The sequence below is a fragment of the Hemiscyllium ocellatum genome, chromosome 32 (genome assembly GCF_020745735.1).
Source record: "Hemiscyllium ocellatum isolate sHemOce1 chromosome 32, sHemOce1.pat.X.cur, whole genome shotgun sequence".
NCBI lineage: Eukaryota > Metazoa > Chordata > Chondrichthyes > Orectolobiformes > Hemiscylliidae > Hemiscyllium > Hemiscyllium ocellatum.
The window spans coordinates 30643566-30668584 of record NC_083432.1 but is presented as its reverse complement, the minus strand read 5'-3'; the positions used below and the strand labels follow the sequence as shown (position 1 = coordinate 30668584).

The following is a 25019-nucleotide window of genomic DNA, read 5'->3' as shown; positions in this document are numbered from 1 at the left end:
TGTTTGCATAATATTTCTGATGCTGCAAATGTGTTGCTGGTCAAAGCACAGCAGGCCAGGCAGCATCTCAGGAATAGAGAATTCGACGTTTCGAGCATAAGCCCTTCATCAGGAATAAGAGAGAGAGAGCCAAGCAGGCTAAGATAAAAGGTAGGGAGGAGGGACTAGGGGGAGGGGCGATGGAGGTGGGATAGGTGGAAGGAGGTCAAGGAACGTGGCTGAAGAGTTTCTGTGCAGAGGAGATGACCTGGGGAGTGCAGTGAGAGAGGGACTCACTGAAATCCTTGTAGAGGGAGGAAGAGAGCTTCTTCAAGGAAGGCATCCTTGTAAGAGGATTCGCAGTAGGTTAAAATCTTCGAGTAAAAAATGAGGTCTGCAGATGCTGGAGATCGCAGTAGGTTTTTTACTCGAAGATTTTAACCTACTGCGATCTCCAGCATCTGCACACCTCATTTTTTACTCGAAGATTTTAACCTACTGCGAATCCTCTTACAAGGATGCCTTCCTTGAAGAAGCTCTCTTCCTCCCTCTACAAGGATTTCAGTGAGTCCCTCTCTCACTGCACCCCCCAGGTCATCTCCTCTGCACAGACACTCTTCAGCCACGTTCCTTGACCTCCTTCCACCTATCCCACCTCCATCGCCCCTCCCCCTAGTCCCTCCTCCCTACCTTTTAACTTAGCCTGCTTGGCTCTCTCTCTCTTATTCCTGATGAAGGGCTTATGCTCGAAACGTCGAATTCTCTATTCCTGAGATGCTGCCTGGCCTGCTGTGCTTTGACCAGCAACACATTTGCAGCTGTGATCTCCAGCATCTGCAGACCTCATTTTTTACTCTAATATTTCTGATGATTTAGAATGGGGAATGTTTTCTCTCAAGAGACTAAGAAAATTTAGAAAAAAGGTATGCTAAAAGCACTCTGGATGCTTAAAACATTGGCTCTGAGGGAGACAGCAGATATGGCTTCTACTTGTCATATATTTTAAATAAAAGTCTGCATAATGGGTATACTGAAGATAATATACCCACTGAATATAATGTAGATAATTGTTCAACATAGGAAAGTACAAATATACAAAGAAGAAAACTGAAAGAAGTTTTTAGACTGACTTTGCAAACTAGAAAAAGTGCTAAAGAAAAAGGAAATGCATAAAATTAAATCGATGGTTGCAAGTTATCAACTGTCAATTTTTTTTACCAAAAGAAATGACTGTTCAAAAAGGTGTTATGAGTTCTACAGGAAGGACGTGAAACAATGTAATGCCATGTGCAGAATATAATTCGAATTTGTTTTGAATTTTTGGTTGTAAATATAAGAGGAGGGAGTCTTAATTTTTTAATTTTGTTTTATTTTAACCTATTTTCTAATCAGCCTGGTCAGAGCAATTATTACACACCTCTGGAGCAGGTGGGACTTGAACATGGACCTCCTGTTCAGGTGTAGGGATACTATCACTGCACCTCAAAACCTTTTGAAGGAGACTTATTAATTATAGATTAATTATATACAGATGGTAGCATTAACTGGGGATTCACTTGTGATCTCTATCAATAGAGTTCTTGTGAAACAGTGGTAGGGTCTTTAATTTTGGGCCAGAAGATCCAGGTTCAAGTCCTACCTATTAGAGAAGTGTATCATAACATGTCTGAACAGGATGATTAAAGGCAATTTATAAATAGGAACATACTGAAACTGTGGTGATGAGGAAATACATGTTTGTAATGTGTAACTTTGTACATACAGGTTGATAAAAGTGTGTAAATATTGACTTCAGTCTCAACCTTTATCACATAACTTTCTGGATTATAATTCTGAATGAGCAGACTCAGGCAGAAAGAAATAAGAGGCTGCTACAACAGAAGTACAGTACTAATTTCTCAGAGACTGATTTGGAAATATGTTTATCTCTGGTTGGAGAAAAACTTTTCTAAGACAGACGTAGGACAGCTATAGTTCAGCAGTTTTGAGACTTTTTCTTATTTAAATGATTTCAGTTTTATTTTATGATGTTCAATCTATTCATCAGATTCCTCTTTCCTTGCAAGACTTCTGTAATTAGCTGTTTAAGCTGATCAAACATACAAAACCATTGCCCTGATTTTAATCAACAGTTGGGTTTTTGCAATTCATGACAAGTTAGCCTTAAGAAAGTAGTAGCTGCAGGAATGTCTGCCAAACCTGCACTGTTCGTTTTCAAATTCAAGGTGCATTCTGTGCATCACTTGGTAATTCCCAGCCCCTTAGTATCATTCTAATTCTAATTCTTATCCCATTTAATCTTTTCAGCAAGAAATTCATGAAAACCATACTTTAGCAAAGGACAATCTTTCTGATAATGCACCACTGCGTGTTTCGTCTCTCCCAAGAACTAACATACATTTGGTTCACGTATGGTTTCTTTGGGTCGGTGATATCATTTTCTGTGGTGATGTCATTTCAGAATCAAGATACATGAACATCTATTAGCCATAAAACAACATGACCCTCTCTCACTAGAATCCTTACATACGGATGAGGAAAGACACCACTTTGACTGAGACAACACATCCATCCTAGGACTAGCCAAACAGAGACACGCACAAGAATTCCTAGAAGCATGGCATTCCAACTGGAACTCTATCGATAAACACATCGAGTTAGACCCCATCTACTACCCCCAGTAGTGATGAAACGTCTGGAAATGAACCTTTCAGCTCAGTGAGCAAACTCACATCCAGAACTTGATACAATGGCTGTTTAGATATTTAGTTCTCTTGTAAAACAACAGAGTACAAAAAACAGGCTAAAGGTTATAATAAAACGATTTACTACAACAGTAAAAAGTTCACTTAAACTATAAAGAGATTGGGAAGGTTAGGCAGAATTTTGATAGATTGATATTTAAACATAGTATTCCTCTATTCAGGTAAATAAGGCTGATTCTCACCTGTCTTTTAGGTGCTGCATTTCCTACAGAAATCAGCAGTTTTATCTACAGCTCACCTAGTGTCAGTCAGAACATCTACCATCATTCCTAATTATGAAGCACATAACAAGATAACACAATTGGCGAGTCAGTGTTGAATGTAGTCTACGTCATCTATCTGAACATAACATCAAAAGTTTGCTTTCAATTTACCATGATTGCCAAAGACTTGAATGACACATTTGCCAGGCTGGGCCTGTGACAACTGGTAAGGGAATCAACAAGAGGGGGGAGAAAAACGACTTGACAATATGCTCTCTGACCTACCAGTCACAGAAGAATCTGCCGTAATAGTCTTAGAAGGAGACAACTGGATTTGATAAGACAAAGTTCTCTCTTCAGACACCATTTTGTTGGGTAGCACTAGCACAACCTCAGGACAGGTTCAGCAATTCAAAATTGGATGTCCACATGACAGTGTGGGCAATCATCTGAATTTAACTCAACAATCTGTATCCTCATGTCATGGCATAACTCTCTACCTTTACCATCAAATCAGGAGACTAACCTTAGTCCAATGAGTGCAGGTAAGTATGCCATAAGCAACACCAGGCATTCCTAAAAATGATGTGCAGAACTGGTGAAGTGCAATTTAAGACTGCAGGGATGTTAAGTAGCAAAAGCAGCATTCTGCTGACTCAAGACTAAATGATCCCACAACCAATGGATCAGACAGAGTCATACAATCATAGAGATTTACACCATGTAAGCATGCCCTTCGGTCCAACTAGTCCACACTGACCATATTCCCAAACTAAACTAGCCTCAGTCGCCTGCGTTTGGCCCATATCCCTCTATTCATGTACTTATTCAAATGTATTTTAAATGTTGTTACTGTACTTCTGTCCAACACTTCCTCTAGCAGTTCATTCCACACATGAACCACTCAAATCTTGCCACAGTCATGGAAGATGGTGGATATTAAACAACAAAACAGGGAAAGAAGCCAAAAAACGCCCCCGTTTTCAAAGATGGGAGAACCAGAAACATCTATGCAAAATTCGAGTCTCATGCATTTGCAACTATTTTGAGTGGATGATCCATCTCAGTTTCCCTCCCAAGATTTCTGGCAATACAAATGTCTATCTTCAGCCAATCTGAATCACAACATATGATATTAAGAAGCAGGTCAAGGCACTGCATGTAACAGTAGCGATAGGCAACATCAGCCCAAATGTTAAACTGAAGAGGTGCTCCCGAACAAGCCATGCCCAAGTACAGGACATCTACAAAACTAGCAAATACCTAAACACTATAGAAAAATGCCGAGAATATCCATTCCATAAAATGAGGACCAACTCAGATCAGCTAATGACTCTTAATCATTAATAACGTGATGGAAGGGCTTGTAACAGAATTATATCATGCACAGCAATAATGTGTTCAATGATGCTCAGACTGCATTCCACAAGGTCCATTCGACTTCAGACATCATCACATGGCCAGAAGATCAGAATTCCAGCAGCAAGGTGTAAGTGGTTACTCTTGATATCAACGAGCCCTGGCAAAACTGAAGTCAATGGAATCAGGGGAAAATCAAACCATTCCACTCGTCACAGACTTAGCTAGCACAAAGGAAAATGATTATGCTTTTCGAAGCCAGGAGATTGCAGAAGGAGTTTGCCAGGGTAATGTCCTAAGCCCGATCTTCATTAACTGCTTCATGAAAGACCCTCCCCTCCATCATAAGGTCAGAATAATTTGCTAATAATTGCAGTGTTCAGTTTCATCCACAATTCCTCAGATTCTGAAACATTCCATGCACCCATATTGTCCAAGACGTGTCACATTCAGGCTTGGGTTAATAAATATCAAGTCACATTTGTGCTACACACCATCAAGCAAAGACCATCTCCAATTAGAGAAAATCTAACCATTTCTTCTTGATGTTCAATGCCATAGACAATCTCTCATCCATCAACAGTCTCAGTTTACTATTGGCTAGAAACTTAACTGGACCAGCCATAATCACTATGACTAAAAAAGAAAGTTAGATAGTAGTTCTGCAGTGAATAATGTCTCTCCCATTTCCCAAAAACCTGTCTGTCAATTATGAAATCCAAGTGTGATGGAATATTCTCCACCTGCTAATTGAGTACAGTTCCAATAGCACTCAGGAAGCTTAATATCACCTATGACAAAGCGGTCTGCTTTATCAGGACACCCTCTGTCACATTAAACATTTACCCCCACGACCAATAGCAGACAGTGGCAGAAGTGTGCACCATCTCCAAAATGCACTGTAATAATTGACCAAAGCTCCCCTGACAGCACTTGCAAATCTGCAAACTCTCCCCCAGAATGACAAAGATAGCAGGCACTTTGGAATACAAGCACCTGCAAGTTTTCCTCCAAGTCACACACTGTTCTGACTTGAAAACACATAACTGTTCCTTCAGTGTGCAGAGTCATGATCTTGGAACATCTTTCCCAATAGTCCCACAGTGTGCATTTTCACTGATGAATTCCAGCATTTCAAGGTGGTGATTCATCATTATCTTCTCAAGGACATTTTTGGATGTGCAGCAAATGCTGGCCATGCCAGTGAAGCTCAAATTGCATGAACAAATAAATAGGAAACATTACTTACTCATTCTTATCCTTGATTTAAATGTGCCATGCTGCACAGGAGATCTAACAAAGAGATATGAGCCATGGGAGTGGCAGGTATTCTCAAAACCTTGTAACCGTTCTAAACAGCTTTTTAAGAACAGCATAAAGTCCAGACTGATGAGCTTTAAAAGCAACATGGAGCTCTGCCTGCTATTTCAAATGGCATGCACATTCAGGAACAAAAGCTTAGATTTATTAAAATATGGTTGTGAACATGTGGTACACATAATGCCATATGAGTGCAATCAATAACTCCCTACAGTCCTAATGAATATGGATAATTATGAAAAAGAAATTGAGTCCACTCAGTTATTTGTGTAGCAGCATCACAAAACTGCATAAATTGAAAAGCACCAAAGGGGGCATTGGTGGCTTGCCTTATAGAGAATTGCACTGGAATTAGCTAATCAGGCACAGGGTTATTCCAGCTACAGTTACAGAGATGTATAGCATGGAAAGACCCTTTGGTCCAACTTGTCCATGCCGACCAGATATCGGAAACAAATCCCGTCCCATTTGCCAGCACATGCCTCAAAACTGTTCCTATTCATATAACCATCCAGATGCCATCTAAATGTTGCAATTGTACCAGCCTCCACCACTTCCTCTGGCAGCTCATTCCATACACGGACCACCCTCTGTACGAAGTTGTTGCCCCTTAGGTCTTTATTAAATCTTTCCTCTCTCACCCTACATTTATGCCCTCTAGTTCTGGACATCCTCACCCCAAGAAAAATATCTTGTCTATTTATCCTATCCATGCCTCTCATGATATTATAAACTTCTATGAGGTCACCCCTCAGCCTCTGACATCCCAGGAAAAACAGCTCCAGCCTAGTCAGCCTCTCCCTATAGCTCAAACCCTCCAACCCTGGCAACATCCTTGTAAATCTTTTCTGAACTCTTTCAAGTTTCATAGCATCCTTCCTATAGGACGGATAACAGAATTGCACACAATATTCCAAAAGTGGCCTAAGTGATGTCTTGTACAGCTGCAACATGACCTCCCCACTCCTACATTCAATGGTCTGTCCAATAAAGGAAAGCCTTCGTCACCATGCTATCTGCGACTCCACTTTCAAGGAACTATGAACCTGCACTCTAAGGTCTCTTTGTTCAACAATATTCCCCAGGACCTTACTATTAAGTGTATAAACCTTGTCTTGATTTGCCTTTCCAAAATGCAGCATCTGATATTTATCTAAATTAAACTCCATTTGCCACCCCTCAGCTCATTGGCCCATCTGATCAAGATCCCGTCGTACTCTGAGGTAACCTTCTTCGCTGTCCACTATACCTCCAATTTTGGTGTCATTTGCAAACTTACTAACTATACCTCCTATATTTACATCCAAATCATTTCTGAGAATGTGATCATATTTGCTGTCACAGTGATATATGCGTGTGTTCTGGCCCTTGACTGCAAATCTGGTTGCAGCAACAAATAGGATTCCTTTGAAGCTTTCAATGAAGTACAGCCACATAAGACATATCTTCTCAAAATGCCTTAGACATTCCTGAATCTAAACACTGTAGGATGATAGTGCTGAGGTAATCTGTTCTCCTCTGGTGCTGAATATTCTAGTTTGCCTCAAATCTTCTTGCAACCACACAGAAGGATTGAGTGAAAGGAAGGAGTAGGCCATTCAGCCCCTCTAGCTTACTCAATTTTTCTAGATCATGTCTGATCATCTACCTTCATGTCATAAACCCACACCAAATTCCTTGATATCAATAGTAACTAAACAGTAATCAATTGTGGTACTGATCTTTCTCAATGACAGAGCTTCCACAGCCTTTCGGGAAAGAAAATTCCAAAGATTTACAGTTTTAAATAAATAAATCCCTATTCTTTTGTCATAAATGATTTTTAATTTATTCAGAGATACCCCTACAGCCAGTGGAAACATCCTTACTGTACCTACCCTTTAGATATATTGTAGGTTTTAACGAGATCACTTCTCATTCTTCACATGCAGGCACAATCTCCTAGATCGCTCTTCATAAGATAGTCCCTCCATACAGGAATTAATTTGACAAACCTCTAAGCATTCTCCCTATATGGCAAATAAATCCTTTCTTCAGCAAGGGGACCAGAACTGTTCACAATATACAGGGTGCAGTCTCACTAGTGTTCTACGCAATTGAAGGAAGACTTCTATGCTAACGTATTTAAATCCTTTTGCAATAAAGGCTAACATACCATTCACTTTCTGAATTGTTTGCAGCACCTGCATGTTAGTTTTCAGTGATGTATGAACCATTAGACTAAGATCCCTTTGGGCATCAATACTTTTCAATTTCTCAGCTAAGAAATACTTTGTCTCTCCATTCTTCCTACCAATGTAGATATCTCCTATTTGTCTATATTATGTGCCATGTGATATTTTCCTGCCCACTCACTTAGCCTGTAAATCCTCTTAAAGCTACTTTGCACCTTGCTTACAATTCATATTCCCAAGATTTGTATCATCTACAAATATCAGAATATTATAATTGGCCCCCACATCCAAATCACTCATATAGATTGTGAACAGTTGGAGTCAAAGCATTGACCCTTGCAATAACCATGGGTCACAGTCTGTGAACTTGAGCATTTACACCTAATATAGTTTCTGCCTGTTAACTAATCCTCAATCCAGAAGACCACGACACCATGGGAATTAGCATTCAGCTCTTCCTGCCTGCTCTGTTATTCAGTAGAATCATGGCTGATCCAACATTCCTCACATCCACTTGCCTGCATTTTTCTGTAATCCTTGCTTCCCTGAATATCCAAGAATCCATCTATCTTAGCCTTAAATGTATATAAGGGCTCTACCCTCACACAAACTGTGGCAAGGAGTTCCAAACACAACCCTACCCTCAGAGATCAAATTCCTTTACGTCTCAGTCTTAATTTGGTGCCCCTCTATTCTGAGACCATGCCCTCTGGTTCTAAACTCTCCCATGAGTGGAAAAAATCATCTCAGCATTTATCCTGTGAAGCCCTTTAAAGAATCCCATATGTTTCAATGAGATCGCATCTCATGCTTATGAATTCCAGTGAGGAGCATCCCAACTTGTTTAGACAATCCCTCCATGTCAGGGATCACCTTACTGAACATTCTCTGAACTTACTCCAGTGAAATAATATCTTTCCTTAAATAAGGGGACCAAGACTACTCACAGTTCATGAGTAGCCTGCACAATTGTAGTAAGACTTCCCTATTCTTATATTCTAACCCTCTTGAAGTAAAGGCTTACATTCTATAAGACTTCCTGATTACCTGCTGCATTTCATGTACAAGCACCCCAAATTAGTATTGTAACCTTCTGCAGTTTTTCTCCATTTAAATAATATCGTTCTTTTGGAGGAACAAATTACTGCAGAATTTGGAATCTGTACTGAAAACAATAAATGCTGGAGTTCAGAGTGGGTCAGACAGCATCCATGGAGAGACAGCAAGGTAACGTTTTGAGTCTAGACGACTTCATCACAGCTGAAGTCAAGTGTGGAGGGGACAGTATTTATGCTATAGTTCGGGTGAACTGGGGATGGAGGTAGTGAATATCAGGTGCTGATAGAGAAAAGATAAAGGTAGATAAATCCCCAGGACTTGACCAGGTGTACCCAAGAATTCCGTGGGAAGCTAGAGAAATGATTGCTGGGCCTCTTGCTGAGATAGTTGTATCATCAGTAGTCACAGATGAGGTCCTGGAAGACTGGAGGTTAGCAAACGTGGTGCCACTGTTTAAGAAGGGTGGTAAAGACAAGCCAGGGAACTATAGACCGGTGAGTCTGACCTCGGTGGTGGGCAAGTTGTTGGAGGGAATCCTGAGGGACAGGATGTACATGTATTTGGAAAGGCAAGGACTGATTCAGGATAGTCAACATGGCTTTGTGCATGAGAAATCATGTCTCACAAACTTGATTGAGTTTTTTGAAGAAGTAACAAAAAAGATTGAGGAGGGCAGAGCAGTAGATGGGATCTATATTGACTTCAGTTAGACAAGGTTCCCTATGAGAGACTGATTAGCAAGGTTAGATCTCATGGAATACAGGGAGAACTAGTCATTTGGATACAGAACTGGCTCAAAGTTAGAAGACAGAGGGTGGTGGTGGAGGGTTGTTTATCAGACTGGAGGCCTGTGACCAGTGGAGTGCCACAAGAATTGGTGCTGGACCCTCTACGTTTTGTCATTTACATAAATGATTTGGATGCGAGCATAAGGGACACAGTTAGTAAGTTTGCAGATGATACCAAAATTGGAGGTGTAGTGGACAGCGAAGAGGGTTACCTCAGATTACAACAGAATCTGGACCAGATGCGCCAATGGGCTGAGAAGTGGCAGATGGAGTTTAATTCAGATAAATGCGAGGTGCTGCATTTTGGGAAAGCAAATCTTAGCAGGATTTATACACTTGGTATATGGTAAGATCCTAGGGAGTGTTGCTGAACAAAGAGACCTTGGAGTGCAGGTTCATAGCTCCTTGAAAGTGGAGTCGCAGGAAGATAGGATAGTGAAGGTGGTGTTTGGTATGCTTTCCTTTATTGGTCAGAGTTTTGAGTACAGGAGTTGTGAGGTCATGTTGCGGCTGTACAGGCCATTGGTTAGGCCACTGTTGGAATATTACGTGCAATTCTGGTCTCCTTCCTATGGGAAAGATGTTGTGAAACTTGAAAGGGTTCAGAAAAGATTTACAAGGATGTTGCCAGGGTTGGAGGATCTGAGCTACAGGGAGAGGCTGAACAGGCTGGGGCTGTTTTCCCTGGAGCATCAGAGGCTGAGGAGTGACCTTATAGAGGTTTACAAAATTATGAGGGGCATGGATAGGATAAATAGACAAAGTCTTTTCCCTGGGGTCAGGGAGTCCAGAACTAGAGGACATAGGTTTAGAGTGAGAGGGGAAAGATATAAAAGGGACCTAAGGGGCAACATTTTCATGCAGAGGGTGGTACGTGTATGGAATGAGCTGCCAGAGGATGTGGTGGAGGCTGGTACAATTGCAACACTTAAGAGGCATTTGGATGGGTATATGAATAGGAAGGGTTTGCAGGGATATGGGCCGGGCGCTGGCAGGTGGGACTAGATTGGGTTGGGATATCTGGTCGGCATGGACGGGTTGGTCCGAAGGGTCTGTTTCCATGCTGTACATCTCTATGACTCTATAAAAGATGTTGATAGTCCAGATTAAGTGATCGGAACTATCAACATCTTTTCCCCATCAGCACACTACACCCACTACCCCCACTTCTCCCAAACTATGGCATAAATGCTGTCCTCTCCACACTTGACTTTAGCTCTGATGAAGCGTCATCTAGACTCAAAACGTTAGCTTGCTCTCTCTCCAAGGATGCTGTCTGACCCACTGTGATCTCCAGCATTTGTTGTTTTCAATATCATTCTTTTGTTCTCCTTCCAAAAGGAACAACTTCACATTTTTCTCACATTACACTCCATTTGCCAACTTTTTGCCCATTTACCTAATGTAGCAATATCTCTCAGGGAACTTGTTGCAACCTTCTTACAATCAGTCTTTCCAACTATTTTTGAGTCACTTGCAAATTTGGCACAGTACATTCACATCCTCCCTCCAAATCACTAACATATATTGTAAATAGTTGCAGTCCAAGCACTGATCTCTGCAAAACTTCAATGGCCACAGGACACCAACCTTAAAGAACCCCTATTTTCTATCCATGAACTAATTCTCTATCTTTGCCAATATAGAATCATAGAAACTTACTGCATGAAAAGAGGACCTTCGGCCCAACTCATCCATGCCAACCAGGGTTTCCTAAATTGAACTAGTCCCATTTGCCTGCAGTTGGCCCATATCCCTCTAAATCTTTCCTATTCATGTACCTGGTCAAATGTCTTTAAATGTTGTAACTGTACCCCCCCTCTACCACTCACTTTGGCAGCTTGTACTGTATATGCACTACTCTCTTGCCCCTCAGGCCCATTTAAATCTTCCCCCTCTCACTTTAAATCTACGTACCCTAGTTTTGAACTCCTCTCTCTTGGCTATTAACCTAATCTCTGCCCCTCATGATTTTATAAACCTCTATAAGGTTAACCCTCAGTCTCCTCTGCTTCGGGAAAAAAGTCCCAGTCTATCCAGTCTCTCCTTCTAACTCAAACCTTCCAGTGTTGTTTACATCCTTGCAAATCTTTTTGCACCCTTTCCAGGGCAGTGCTCCAAATGTGCCCTTACCAATGTCTTGTACAGTTGTAACATGACATCCCAACTCCTGTATTCATGTTTTGACAAACAGCTACTTCACCACCCTGTCTACTTTTGACGCTACTTTAAAGGAACGATGCACCTGCACCTCTGTATCTCTGTTTGACAACACTCCACATGGCCATACCATTAACTATGTAAGTCCTTACTAAAATGCAACACCCCATATGTTTCCCATTAAACCCCATCTGCCATTCCTTGGCCTGCTGGCCCAGTCGATCAAGATCCCATTGTACTCTTAGATAACCATCTTCACTGTCTACTATACCACCAATTTTAGTATCATCCCAAACTTACTAACCATGCTCCAATATTCTCACCCAAATAATTTATATAAATTACAAACTACTTTTAACACCAAGGCCTCTTATCTTATGTATTCCATTGCACTCATGACATGTGCCTTGCAGACGGTGGCAGGCTCTGCAGAGTCAGGAGGTAAATTATTCTCTGTAGGATTCCTGGCCTCTGACCTGCCAATGTGTCCACTGTATTTATCTGATTAGCCCAGCTGAAATTCTGGTCAATGATAATTGCCAGGATGCTGTCAATAAGGGCAGGTTTCAATGATGGTAATGCCATTGAATGTCATAGAATGATGATTAGATTCTCTTTACTGGTGATGGTCATTTCATGGCGTGGTGCACTATGCCATTTTTCAACCCCAAGTCTTATTGTACATGGACAGACACTGCTTCAGTATCTGAGGAGTTGTGAATGGTGATGAACATTGTGCAATCATTGGCAACCATCCTCACTTCTGATCTTATGATGGAGGGAAGGTCATTGAAGAAGCAACAATAGATCGTTGGGCCTGAGTAACTCCTCCAGAGATGTTCTGAATCAGAGATCACTGACCTCTAACAACCACAAGCATCTTCGTTTTACATAACTATACATGCTTTTATGATCTGCTTTTATGTTTCTTGCTTTTTTACATTAAACCTTTTAATGTATTGTTTCAATCTAGCATGACCAACTTGCTTTTCATAACTTCATAATTACTTTGTTTATGCTTCAACACTAGTTTCAGATTGAATTATACTTTTTCCAAACTTAATAGAAAATCATGTTATACTATGGTCACTGTTTCCTGAAGGATCTTTTACAACTATATTATTAATTAGTCCTTTCTCTTTGCATAATACTAAATTTAAAATAGCCATTGCCCTTGTTGGTCCCTCAATGTACTGGTCCAGAAAACTATCTCAAACACATACCAAGAATTCTTCCTCCACTGCATTGATGTTCAATGGAAATTCTGAGACTATATGTTGATTGAAGTCACCACATTCCCCCCGCTATATGCACCTCTGATTTTCAACTGTTGGGTAGCCTATATACCACTCCTACCATTAATTGCTGCCTTTGCTGTTTCTTAGCTCCAGTGAAACAGATTCTACATTTTGTTCTTTTAATTGATACTATCTCTCACTCATACACTGATCCCTTACTATCAGTACTATCCCACCCCCTTTTCTTTTTGCCTTGCTCCTTTGAACACCCTTTCATATACAGTTCTAAGTTTTGGTCACACTGTAGGTATGTCTCCATAACAGCAAAGTTAAACCACAGCTTTTTGCATTCACTTGCATCATCAATTCGGCATGGTTAATTTAGCTTTTTTAACACTATTCTGCAATTTGACAGTTTGATTCTAGGATTTGTTTCTGTTGCTATGTATTTGTATTTCCAGCTTTTCTATTACACATAACTAGCTTTATTCTATCTGAATTTGCTCTTAAATTCTATCCCCTTGACAATTTTTCCCAACTGCACTAGTAAATCTCCCTCAGTCCCAGTCCTGCTACATGTTTAATGAATTCTCCTTGTCCAAGTTCCATCAACCTAAGAATCAGCCCCAATGCCACAGAAATCTAAAGTTCTCCTTGCTGCACTATTTTTCTGGTCACACAATCTTCCAATTTCTATACCCCCTAGCACAGTGTACTGGAAGCAGTAATGGAATGCTAGCTGGTAATGTAAGATTCCAATGAGAAATCCACTGTTCAGCTGTACTTTTCTATGTTCTGTAAGTTTAGGATATTATGACAGCATTATCCTTTGAAAAAAACCATGTGGTCTGGAAGTAAACCAGAATGTAAGGAAGGTTCTGAGCATAAAAGTAAAAACATTCTACAGCATCTGTAGTGAATCCAACTATATGGATACATGCCTTCCAGAGCAACATCAGTTCACCAGTTTTCCTTTTAATGAGTTAGTTTTGCTTTGGGGCAGGTCATGGCTAACTACACCTTTAGGTTATTAGGAAATAAAATTTAGAATGGGAGCTATCATTTAACTATACCAGTTATATTCTATCCCAAGCTGGTTATCACAAGATCAGATGCTTTTAAATACACATTAAAGTTAACTGGAAAGTTTGTGAAGTAGAAACCACTGGACGTTATGCCAAATCCAATTAACATTGCCTAATTTCTTTCTAAATGTTTACTACTTCTGAATAATTTGCTACCAATTTATGCCTCTCACCCCAGGAATTATGAGGCATTTTATGTTGTTTTTATGTTGTATAGATTCCAATTCTCTTCAGTTAATTTTTTTTACAAAGTAAACAATGTGGACATGTTTGGTTCAGTGATCACAAACGCATGGAAAATGTAAAGAATTTTAATTATGAATTATAATTCAATACCAGAACAAGAAAATATCATAGAATACCTACAGTGTAGAAGCAGGCCATTAGGCCCATCAGGTCCACATCAACCTTCTGATAAACATCCCACCTACCCCATCCCTGTAACCCTGCATTTCCCCTGTCTAATCCATCTGACCTACACATTCTGGGACACTATTGGCAATTTAGCATGTCCAATCCACCTGACCTGCACATCTTTGGACTGTGGGAGGAAACTGGAGCACTGAAAGGAAACACATGCAGACACGGGGAGAATATGCAAACTCCACATGGACATTTGCCTAAGGGTGGAATCAAACTGGGGTCCCTGGTGCTGTGAGGCAGCAGTGTTAACCACTGAGCCAGGATGCCATCCATGCCTTCTTGACATTGCCCCTTTCTTTTTTCTACACTTCAGGTGAAATGTTTTCAGCTGCTTCAGCTCAATATATAACTGGACTATCTATGCCAATTCATCTTGGTTATTCCTTTACCTACTTCAAAGGTCCTTTCAATCTTGCTTTTGGTTACTATTCCAATGTTTCTTTCCTAATCTTTAGTTCTTTTCTATTTTGCTGAAATGTCTTAAGAAACCTTATTAGATTAGCCAGGGAATATAAGTGTAAGCAGACATTGATGATATTAAAAAAGATTCAAGTATTAATAAGCTGATTTTGCTATGATTTATGTTGAAGTATACAAAAATAAGTAAGCAAAGCATATTCTGACCAGAGGAATAAAACCATAAAAATTACAAAAAAAGGAGATTGAAACTTGCAACACAAGCAAGTATTTCATCACTTTAGTTCCCACTTCAGAAAACAAATAATTTATAGTCAAATGAAACTAAGTAATTCAAGTTTTAAAATGCATTCGGTGATGTTTTGGCTCAGAGGCTGGGGTGCTACCAACTAAGCCACAAGACCTCTCATGGCTGTGGTCAAATTGGTAATACAAAAATTGTGAAGAGCACAGGACTTTAAATTTAAGACTTGATGATCTGTGCCTTTGTCTAAGGATTACTCCAATCATGTTGCATTTACAACCAAAAGAATAAGTTGTGCAATTATTATTTCTACCATATTTACTTTGGATTATGAACAGTTCAAACTTATAAATTCATCCATATTGGATGTAAATGTCACATTTTTAAACCTTGATAAGAATAATACTTCAGATGTGCATTGAATGGCTAACTTTTCAAAGCCTTGTGCCCCAGTATATTTTCCCTGCATTGTCGGTTCTTAGGTTCTTAAGAGTCAAATGTGTCTACTCATTAATTCATAACAACACAGCTGTTACTTTGAGATCTTGCAGCTTTTTCTGCAGTTCCCTTACCAGTAGTGAAAAGGTGCTTGATAGGTTTCTCATTGCCAGGATTTTTTAAGTTTGCAGTTGCTGGGGAGGACTGGGCTCTGCAGAGTGGTTGATGCCTGTCTGTCACAGACATACTTCCCATAGCTACAGAAGCCTGATACACATGAAGCTGTTGCATGCGTTGCTGGTCCAAGAATTGCTGCTGTAAAAATTGAAAAACAAAAAGCTGAACTTACTTTGCATTACTTCAAAAAATCAAATTAAAATTATTTAGTAAAGTAATCCACAAAGACTCTAAATACAGCCTCTTCTATCCCTCCTTGGCATCTCAGTTTCTAAAATGCTTCCATCATTAATGTATAAAGTTACATCACGTACAAAAAAATTTGCCATTCCCACCTAGCCACTTTCATTAAAATTTATCTTTCTATCAGAAAAGCATTTTGGTTTACATTGGTATTATCTGTTATCAATTTCAAACACACATGCATAATGATGTTCTAGATTACTCTCCAAATTATTCTTAATTTCTTCAGTTGAATGACCCCTCATTCCTACTGTGGGGGTGGCAAAAGTAACTCTTCAACCTATCTTTCCTTTTTTTGGGGAAATATATAACAACCATGTGTCACCGCCCAATAGTCCAAGAGAAGATTCACAATTAAAAATCTACATTTGTTTATTTCAGACACACATGCATAATGAGTTTTGAGATTTGTAGCTCAGGTTCCAGCTCAGTGAGCAAACTTACATCCAAAACATGTGCACAATGAAGTTCTTGATTACTCTCCAAAATTATTCTTAATTTCTCCAGTCTAATGACCCTTCATTTGTTTATTTCTTATGATCTTACTTATGATTCTTGTGTAGCTTAAATATATACTGATCAAAGCATGGTTCCCCTGTGTTTTCCTAAGAAACCAATAAAGCCATGCCATTTTCGACTGAAACCTTGTACTAAACCTTGAGGTCTAATTATCTTGGTTTTTAATTTATACTTTTCTCCCCATAGCTTATTCCACTTTAACCGAGGTCCTCTAAAAAGACAGAGAAAGTATAATTCAGGGCTTCTCTCCAGAACACCAAAGATTGGCAAGGACAAATAACAAGCATTGACCTGTTTTCACATTGATTTAATCTCTTAGGGGAAGCACTATGCCTCTACTCAGAATTTCTTCAAATGGTTACGCTGAGACTAAGAGCTAAATTTAAATGAAAGTTATAAATATTAAAATTATTAGCCAAGAGATGGCTGGCTGCACTTTATACAGCAAGATGTCTTTATAACCCTCCATGCTTCAACAGCAAAATAGCAGCTAACATACTTACCAAAATCAAAGGAGATATTATCCTGACTGCTACCTAAAGGAAACTTTACATTTTGCTTATAGATGTGGTTTAAACAGATTGCTAACCTTGACATTTCTTCCTAGAATACATCCCTTTTTGAAATGGACTGCCTTGAGTCTAATTACTGTAAAAAAATTCTATTGAGCAACTTTATAACACAAAGAATATGCCTAAAGCAAATCAGCAATTACATTTATCATAATCCTTTCTAGCTGCTGTCAGAAACAGGAAGTCTGAAAAGACGATTCGCAGTTTCTGAAGGAAGACATTTGTTGTGTACACTACATCCTTTGTACTAAAAGGTTGGAGGCCACAACATCTTACGAAAAAAAAAAATCGGCTGCCTTTCACAATATGTTATGAAAAAAATTGAGCTTGTGGCCAAGTCTTTTGAAGAATGCCAAAAGTCATTGACAGACATCTTAAAATTCCCCAGTGTATTTATCCAATATATTTACTTAGGAAACACTATAATTTAAGTTAGCTTTGAAAATATTTTTAATATTGCCAACAGGACAATGTCAGGCAGCAAAGAATAAAACAAAAAGCATCTGTTTCCCATAAACCGTTCAGAACTGCATACCAACATTGAAAAGAAAGGCAGCGGCAGCGATTCTGCACAAGAGGGAATTCCACTTAAAGTCATTATGTGAGACAATTCATCATATCACCTATTAAATAAATGTTAATTTTCTTGACATGAAATTTGAAGATGCACAGAATATTATCAATTTCTATTAATTCCTTTGTTGGCATATTTAAACACTTTTAAAATGTACATCCATCTGGTTTAATAAAAGTTATACATTGTACTGGTGAATACAATTTAATCAAGACTGTAATTACTTTACAGTCAGAGAATAAACAAAATCTCAACTGCAGTTCATAGCACAGCAACGGCTTTTCATTAAATATATAAATGACTACAGCCATTTAGAACAAAGTTCTTTCAACTTTGGAATTTAGGCTCTTCTCCAGACCAGAAGGACTTAATGAAATTCTCCACTTGCTGTTGATGCTAAACATTATAACTGAAATAAGTTTGGATAGTTGCAATCCTCTTTTGCTCAATGCAAATGCATAGTGTAAACGAACACCAAATAAAATACCCCACCCCTACTCCTTTCCAGAGTCACATTCAGATCCCACAATATTCATATTTGTGTTTGTAAGAACACAAGTAATCGTGAAATAAAACAAAAAGATTGATTTAAAAATTAAAGACAGTACATAACCTATTTCTTATTTGAAGAAACTTAAAGACTTGTTGGAGCAGTAATGTTTTACCACTCAATTAAATCATAGTTGATCTGTATTTCACTCAATTTATTCTGTGTTCTGTACTCCTTAAGATCCTTACCCAAGAAATAACTATCAATTGGTATAAATGTCCAACTGACCAAGCCTCAATAACTTTTTTTGAGAAGAAACTTCTAGATTTCCACAACTCATCATAAGAAGAACATCGGGACATTACCTGAACAGCTTAACTTTAAAACTGTGCTCCCTTGTTCTATCGTCTGTTGCAGATAACAGCTTTTCTAGATGTAGTATAAAATCAGCTCATCACTTAATTTTCTATGGTCAAGAGATTTAGTCATCGTCTGAGCAACATGCCTTCACAATTTAAGCCTGTTCATCTTGGCATCATTCTGCACCATGCCAACTCCGAGGCTGATATTCGCTTCTGAGATCCAGCGCTGAGAAATGAAAATAGAACTCCAGATGCAGGTAAAAAGGATGGTCAGATGTAGGATCACATTGCAATTCACCCCACACAAAATATTTTAAAATCTTGTCCAAGATGTTCATGTGATTGTGTTTCAAGTGAACTACAAGCAAAGGGGAACATAGTGTCTGAGCACCTGGACAATATCCACTAGCTTAAACAACGAGTCAACAAGACCTAACAGCAGATTCTAAACCACTTGCTTAGCTGGAGAACTATGTGGAATTAAAATCAAAGTGATGCACTCTATCTGCAAAGAAAGGAGTTTAAATAAATTTAAATCAAGTTTGTCAACAAAAACCTTTCTTCAGAAAATCAAAACTGGTGGGAAGCATTCATATTTGCCTATCATTTGCATCTTTTCCTTAAAAATCACGAGAGTCTTCAGTAATCAAATCGAGATGAATGTTTCTCCCTAGGAAGTTTATTTAAGGAGAAATTTAGTTTCCAGCTTTTAAACAATTCCAGCTGTAAACCCATCACTAAACCTGATATTACATTATCAAAATTCTAAAATCACTGTGCAGTCATATGGCTGGTCATCTTTTGCTGTGAACAGGCAATCAGAACCTCAATTTATTTGTAAACAGGAATTTTTTTTTAAATTCAGAAAATTGCGACAAAAATCATTTTTCTAACAATGCAGGAAAAATATTAGGAGGAAGTTATTTCAAATTTTAAAATTACATACAACTTTAATGAACTATCTTCTAATTTACAGTGAAGTAAAGACACTTTTTAAAAATCTCTTCTCCGTGAAATTAAAACATCCCCATGTTTAGGCATAGCATTACAATGAAACCTGCTTCAAGTTATTTAATGGCAGGCTACCAACACTTTTTTGTGCAATGAAAGCTGGCTATGATATTTAGCTTCTTTGTTCGGTGCATTTAAAACAAACCTATACAAAGGATTAAACGATATTTTAAAGCAAACTACAAGTCTTCAAACACTTTTTCTAATATTGTAACTTCTTGCTTTACCTCCTGGATTTATCTCAACTATCAGCATGTGCAAGTTTTGGCACTGTCCAGATGAATATTTTGTATCTCACAGTATATGCATACAATTGTGGAAATCATGAGATGTTGAAAATGGATCATACTTCAAGACATGTTTGATAATAATGTTTTCCTCAAGACTAAAATCAACGCCTGTGCACTTCATGAGGTTTCCACATTTTAGATAAAAAATTAATTTTGTACCTGTGACAGACTACAACTCAAGATGGCAGAGCCCACCAGCTGATTTAGAAGCTCCAGAATGCTGAATTCAGCCAGAGAATTTCAGAGTTAAATTTATAGAGTCTAAATATATTCAAAAAGTAGAAGTTTGTATTTACAGGTATTGTTCATCCCTAGTGAAAAAAAGTTTTGTACTTTAGTACTTCTGCTGACGTGAAGTGCAGTTGCAGCATTAAGTAAAAGTATAGCTCTAAGAGCTGAAGCTGAGATCGGCTTAGCTGTTAATGCATGAAGAAAGTCTGACCAAGTTTTCTTTTGCAGGCATGACAAATTTGTTCTAAAATAGGTATTTTGTATTGCAGATATACTGGCTATCTCTCGAGGTTCCTACTTTATTCAAAAGGGAGCTCATTCACTTTTCAGTAATGTTGCTCCTTATTATTTCTTAAATAGCAAGAGGCTGAGGTGAGTTAAATTTTGAAGGGACACAGATGGCCTTGTTATTAGTCACTGACAGTTAATGTGTGGATACCAATATTCTCTGTAATTTATTCTGCCCTTGTACGGATATTCATGCATAGTAGCAGCTCCAGCAAGTAGAATCCATACATCAGCATATTGATTGGTGTGTGCAGAGCTTCCCATTGGCACCATGATTGGTAAGCTGAGGGAATGTTGGCAGGCACCACAGCAATTCAGAAAGTAAATATTATGCTGACATTTACTTCAAGTGTAAAAAGTGAGGTCTGCAGATGCCAGAGATCAGAGCTGAAAATGTGTTGCTGGTTAAAGCACAGCAGGTCAGGCAGCATCCAAAGAACAGGAAATTCGACGTTTCGGGCCAGAGCCTGATGAAGGGCTCTGGCCCGAAACGTCGAATTTCCTGTTCCTTGGATGCTGTCTGACCTGCAGTGCTTTAACCAGCAACACATTTTCAGCTCATTTACTTCAAGTGGACTTGAATACAGGAGGAAAGATGTGTTACTGTAATGACATACAGCCTTGGTGAGAATTGGAGTATTGTGCAATTTTCCTTACCTAAAGGAAGATATTCTTGCCATAGATAGAGTGCAGAGCTAAAAATGTGTTGCTGGTTAAAGCGCAGCAGGTCAGGCAGCATCCAAGGAACAGGAAATTCGACGTTTTGGGCATAAACCCTTCATCAGGAAAGGCTAACTAACTAATTGCTGAGATGGAGGGATTATTATGGAAAGTCTATGTCCTCTGGAGTTTATAAGAATGAAATGTGATTTCATTCAAACATACCAATTTCTAAAAGGAATGAAAAAGACAGATACAGGAAGGATAATTTTCCTCATTCTGGTCTGGAGCCAGGGAGGAACAGTCCCAAAACAAAGACCAAGTTGAGGTCTTTACTCCTATTTATTATATGTTTATGACATAATTTAAATGAAAAAGATCATTTCCTAAAAGATTACAGATATAATAAAATAAAACACAACATTAAATTCAAAATGACAAACATTGCAAATTTTCTTCCCTTGGTTGTGAATGTAAAATGTACATTTACATCAAAAGTCACACGTAAAATAAATGATCATTTCAGTAATATATTGACTGTATTAGTAATGTCCCCTGCCTTTCATTGTGAAGTACTAAATAGAGTTTATTGGGCTAACCTGATGAAAATAACACTCAGTAATATATTGACTTTACTGAAGCTTAATAAAGAGATTATATTCTCTATTGTCTCCCAAACTAAGCAGATGGCCTCTCTCATCACTCACGAAATGGTTCTGATCTTTGTTTCAGCTCCTGGTCTCTAAATGAGGGCCACTGCTGTGCACTCCAATTTGGAAAAACCTTGGAAGGTGAATTGTTGATAACAAAGAATGGAAAAAGCTCTTCTACATTTAGATGATAAATGTACTGAAAATAATTTAACACTGGAATCCACTTTGGAGTTCAGCAATTTCCAGATTTTTGTCCCCCAATTGGTTCTAAAATAGGCATTGTGTTTGTTCAAGACATGGCAAAAATACTGCATCTTACACATTTGCTCAGATCTGATTTATCAATGCTTATTTCTCTGAATGGTGCAAAAAGTTAAAATAATATAATATTTCAAATATTAGTCAAAGGGCCACAGTTATTTCTCACACGATCTAATACTTGAGCAAAGTCCCTTCTTCTGGGTTGGAATACTTGGCATCAAGACCTACCTGATCCAGAGCTATGTCTTAACATGTCTGATCAGGTTGATTAAAAATATCTGGAAAAACAAACTGGGGCTCAAAATACAGGCAGGCCGCAGTTGAATCCAGAAGCACTAATATGCCCAAGAAAATTCAATTACAGGGTGACCAATGAGAGAAAAGCCACACCTCATAATTATAAGTGACAACTGTCTTTCCAATCAGACTGGTTCTCTCTTCTATTTGCTCCTATTCACAACAAAACCTATCAGCAGCAAACACAAGAGGGAAACTGAGGCAACAAAACGGGCTTGGGTAAAGAGAACAAGACTACAAGGTGATGAGGTATGGGTTGAGGAGGTGGCTGCAAGTGGTTGAGACTTATAATTCCATTTTCTCTCTACTTCCTTCTTTAAATATTGTTGCTAAATTGGCTACCCTCCAATCCATACGAACTGATCCATTGTCTATAGAAGCTTGAAAGAGGACCACTAATACATTCACTATTTCATGGGTTATCTCTTAGTACTCTGGGATGTAGGTTATTAGACTCTTGGATTTATTGGCCTTCAATCCCATTGATTTCCCCAACAACCATTTCCCTACTATTAAGACTGGATTTCCTTCAGTTTCTCCATCTCACTAGGTCCCAACATCCCTCTTCCATCCAATTCCATCATATCAAGCTTTTCCTTCTGTCTTGTTGCAGGAAATAGTATCCAACAATAAGGCCGAGAGTAGCAGGGGATGGTATAGGTGTAGGTGGAGAATGTTGAAGAAGAATTAAAAGGCTGGAAACATTACTTCTGCTTTTGTTCCACAGACTTACTCACTTTCTCCAGCAATTTCAGTTTTTGTTACATTTTTCAATGTAATCGGCATGCACCATGGCCATGTCACTTCCTGTACTACTTGCTCAAAACATCTGTACCAATCAGAAGGAAGAGGCGGCAATAAATCCCTCCTAAAATAAGACGATTTCTGATTGGTTGTAACAAGTGGTGTAGATATAGGACACCTCACAGTAACATACAGTTCAGAGCAACTAATTTCTACTACTTATGTTTTATGACTCTCTTTACATTCCATGTAACTCAACTCAAATTTTCAGCATATCATATTCCCATTTACAAAAACAAAATTAAGAGCAGCAGTAAACCATTCAGCCCCTCGAGCCAGCTTCACCATTCAATCATGGCTGATCTAACTGTGATCTCAAATCCACTTGTCTGCCTAACCCAAATAGCCTTTCACCCGTTTGTTTAACACAAATTTACCAAACTCTGCTTTGTAAATATTCAAAGGCTCTTCCTGGAAAGGTTGTAAAAGCAATGAGCTCTAAAGATCCATGACCCTCAAAGAAAACAATTTGCCTAATCTCTGTTTTAAATGTAGCCACGATGTGTACCTCACATTTTTCTATGCTCAAGATCATTTACCAATTTGCCTGTTTTTCAAGCTTTCTAATGTTGTTTGTATTCTACCTTATCTTGTTTTAGTTTTTATTTCTTTAATGTCTCTTCCTTTTTATGCAATTTTACTTGAAGTTATTTATTCATCTGTGGTACCCCAAAATTATTTTCCTGGTTTCTAGCTTTAAGGGAATTACATTTTTCTTGCAATGTACTGAATACACATTTAAAGATTTCTCATTGTTTGCTTGATTCTATTTTTTAATGTTTCTTCCAGTGTAACTTTGGTCCATCCTTGTCACCTCTCAACTTGCCATTTCCAAATCTAACAACACTGTACATTTTTAACAAGCAGAACAAAAACTAAGTGATAAATAGGCTTTGAGGAGTGAGGAATTGAGTGACATGTTCTGCATGGGATTCATATTCTATATCAACAATTTTGGCATCCTTTAAACTGTAGCTTTAGGTTTTGTGATGGCAGATAAGCAAATTGTTTATGCAATTTCCACATATTCCTCTTCTAAACAGCCAGACTTCTCTCAACAAGAAATTTCAGGATTCCTCAATGGAATACAATAATAGCACAATCCCATACTTTTGAGAGTTTACTGCTGACTGAATACAAATGCTTTATCATTCTCCATGTCCAAACACATTTTCATTTTTTTTTCCATTAAAATGTACTCAGTAGTAATGGTGTGTCATTGAATGACATCAGGCTTAAGAAATGATGCAATTTCACAGGAGAGCGCCACTTTCTTTAGAAATGGTAACAAATTAGCATCCTTGAATCAAAAAAAAGTTGAGTTTTTGAATTTTTTAACTCAATTTTTGTATGCTTTATCCAGAGTTTCCAAATAACAGGTCAACCATTTTACACCAGACACTATTGAGGTACTGCCATTTTGTCTAGTAGACACAAATGAATGCTTTAGCAACGAAGATACTTATGGACTAACTTAAGTCTTTTTTCACTCGCACCATTTTTCAACTGTTTGCCTCATCATATTCATTCTCAGAACTTTGCTTCAAATACTTGACTTCTCAACCTTGGATAACTTCTGCCATGGTGATATTTGAAATCAAACTAGAACCATCTATTAACTGCTATCCTTGGATCTTGGAGAGTCATTTATTGCTATCCATAACTCAAAACCTGCATTTTCCTTTGATTGGGAAATCTAAGGGTACGACCGTCTTCAAAAAACATTTCAGCAATTCTATACTTATATGGGTGCTTGTGACTAGGCACCCTTCAACTTTGTGAGTCAGTTAATCATAGTCTTCCAGGATCTGTATTACCACAGAATTCACAACCTCTGTAAAGGGATCTGGAACAGATCTATTTAGGTTAGCAGCGATTTGTTCAAATGTTGTCATTCTCACGAAACCAAAAAACAAAAGTTGGCATGCAAGCTTT

General features: G+C 38.5%; 1 protein-coding gene across 8 annotated transcripts in view; it reads right to left on the bottom strand.

Moving 5' to 3' along the window:
* Positions 1-25019, bottom strand: part of hdac5 (histone deacetylase 5) — a 376118-nt gene that overhangs the window by 78075 nt on the left and 273024 nt on the right. For 7 of the 8 annotated variants that reach the window (XM_060848955.1, XM_060848956.1, XM_060848954.1 and 4 more), the window contains one exon: positions 15787-15967. In XM_060848955.1, the coding sequence (XP_060704938.1) occupies positions 15787-15967 (181 nt within the window). The remainder of the gene's footprint in view (positions 1-15786; positions 15968-25019) is intronic. The other variant, XM_060848953.1, reaches the window with a different exon arrangement.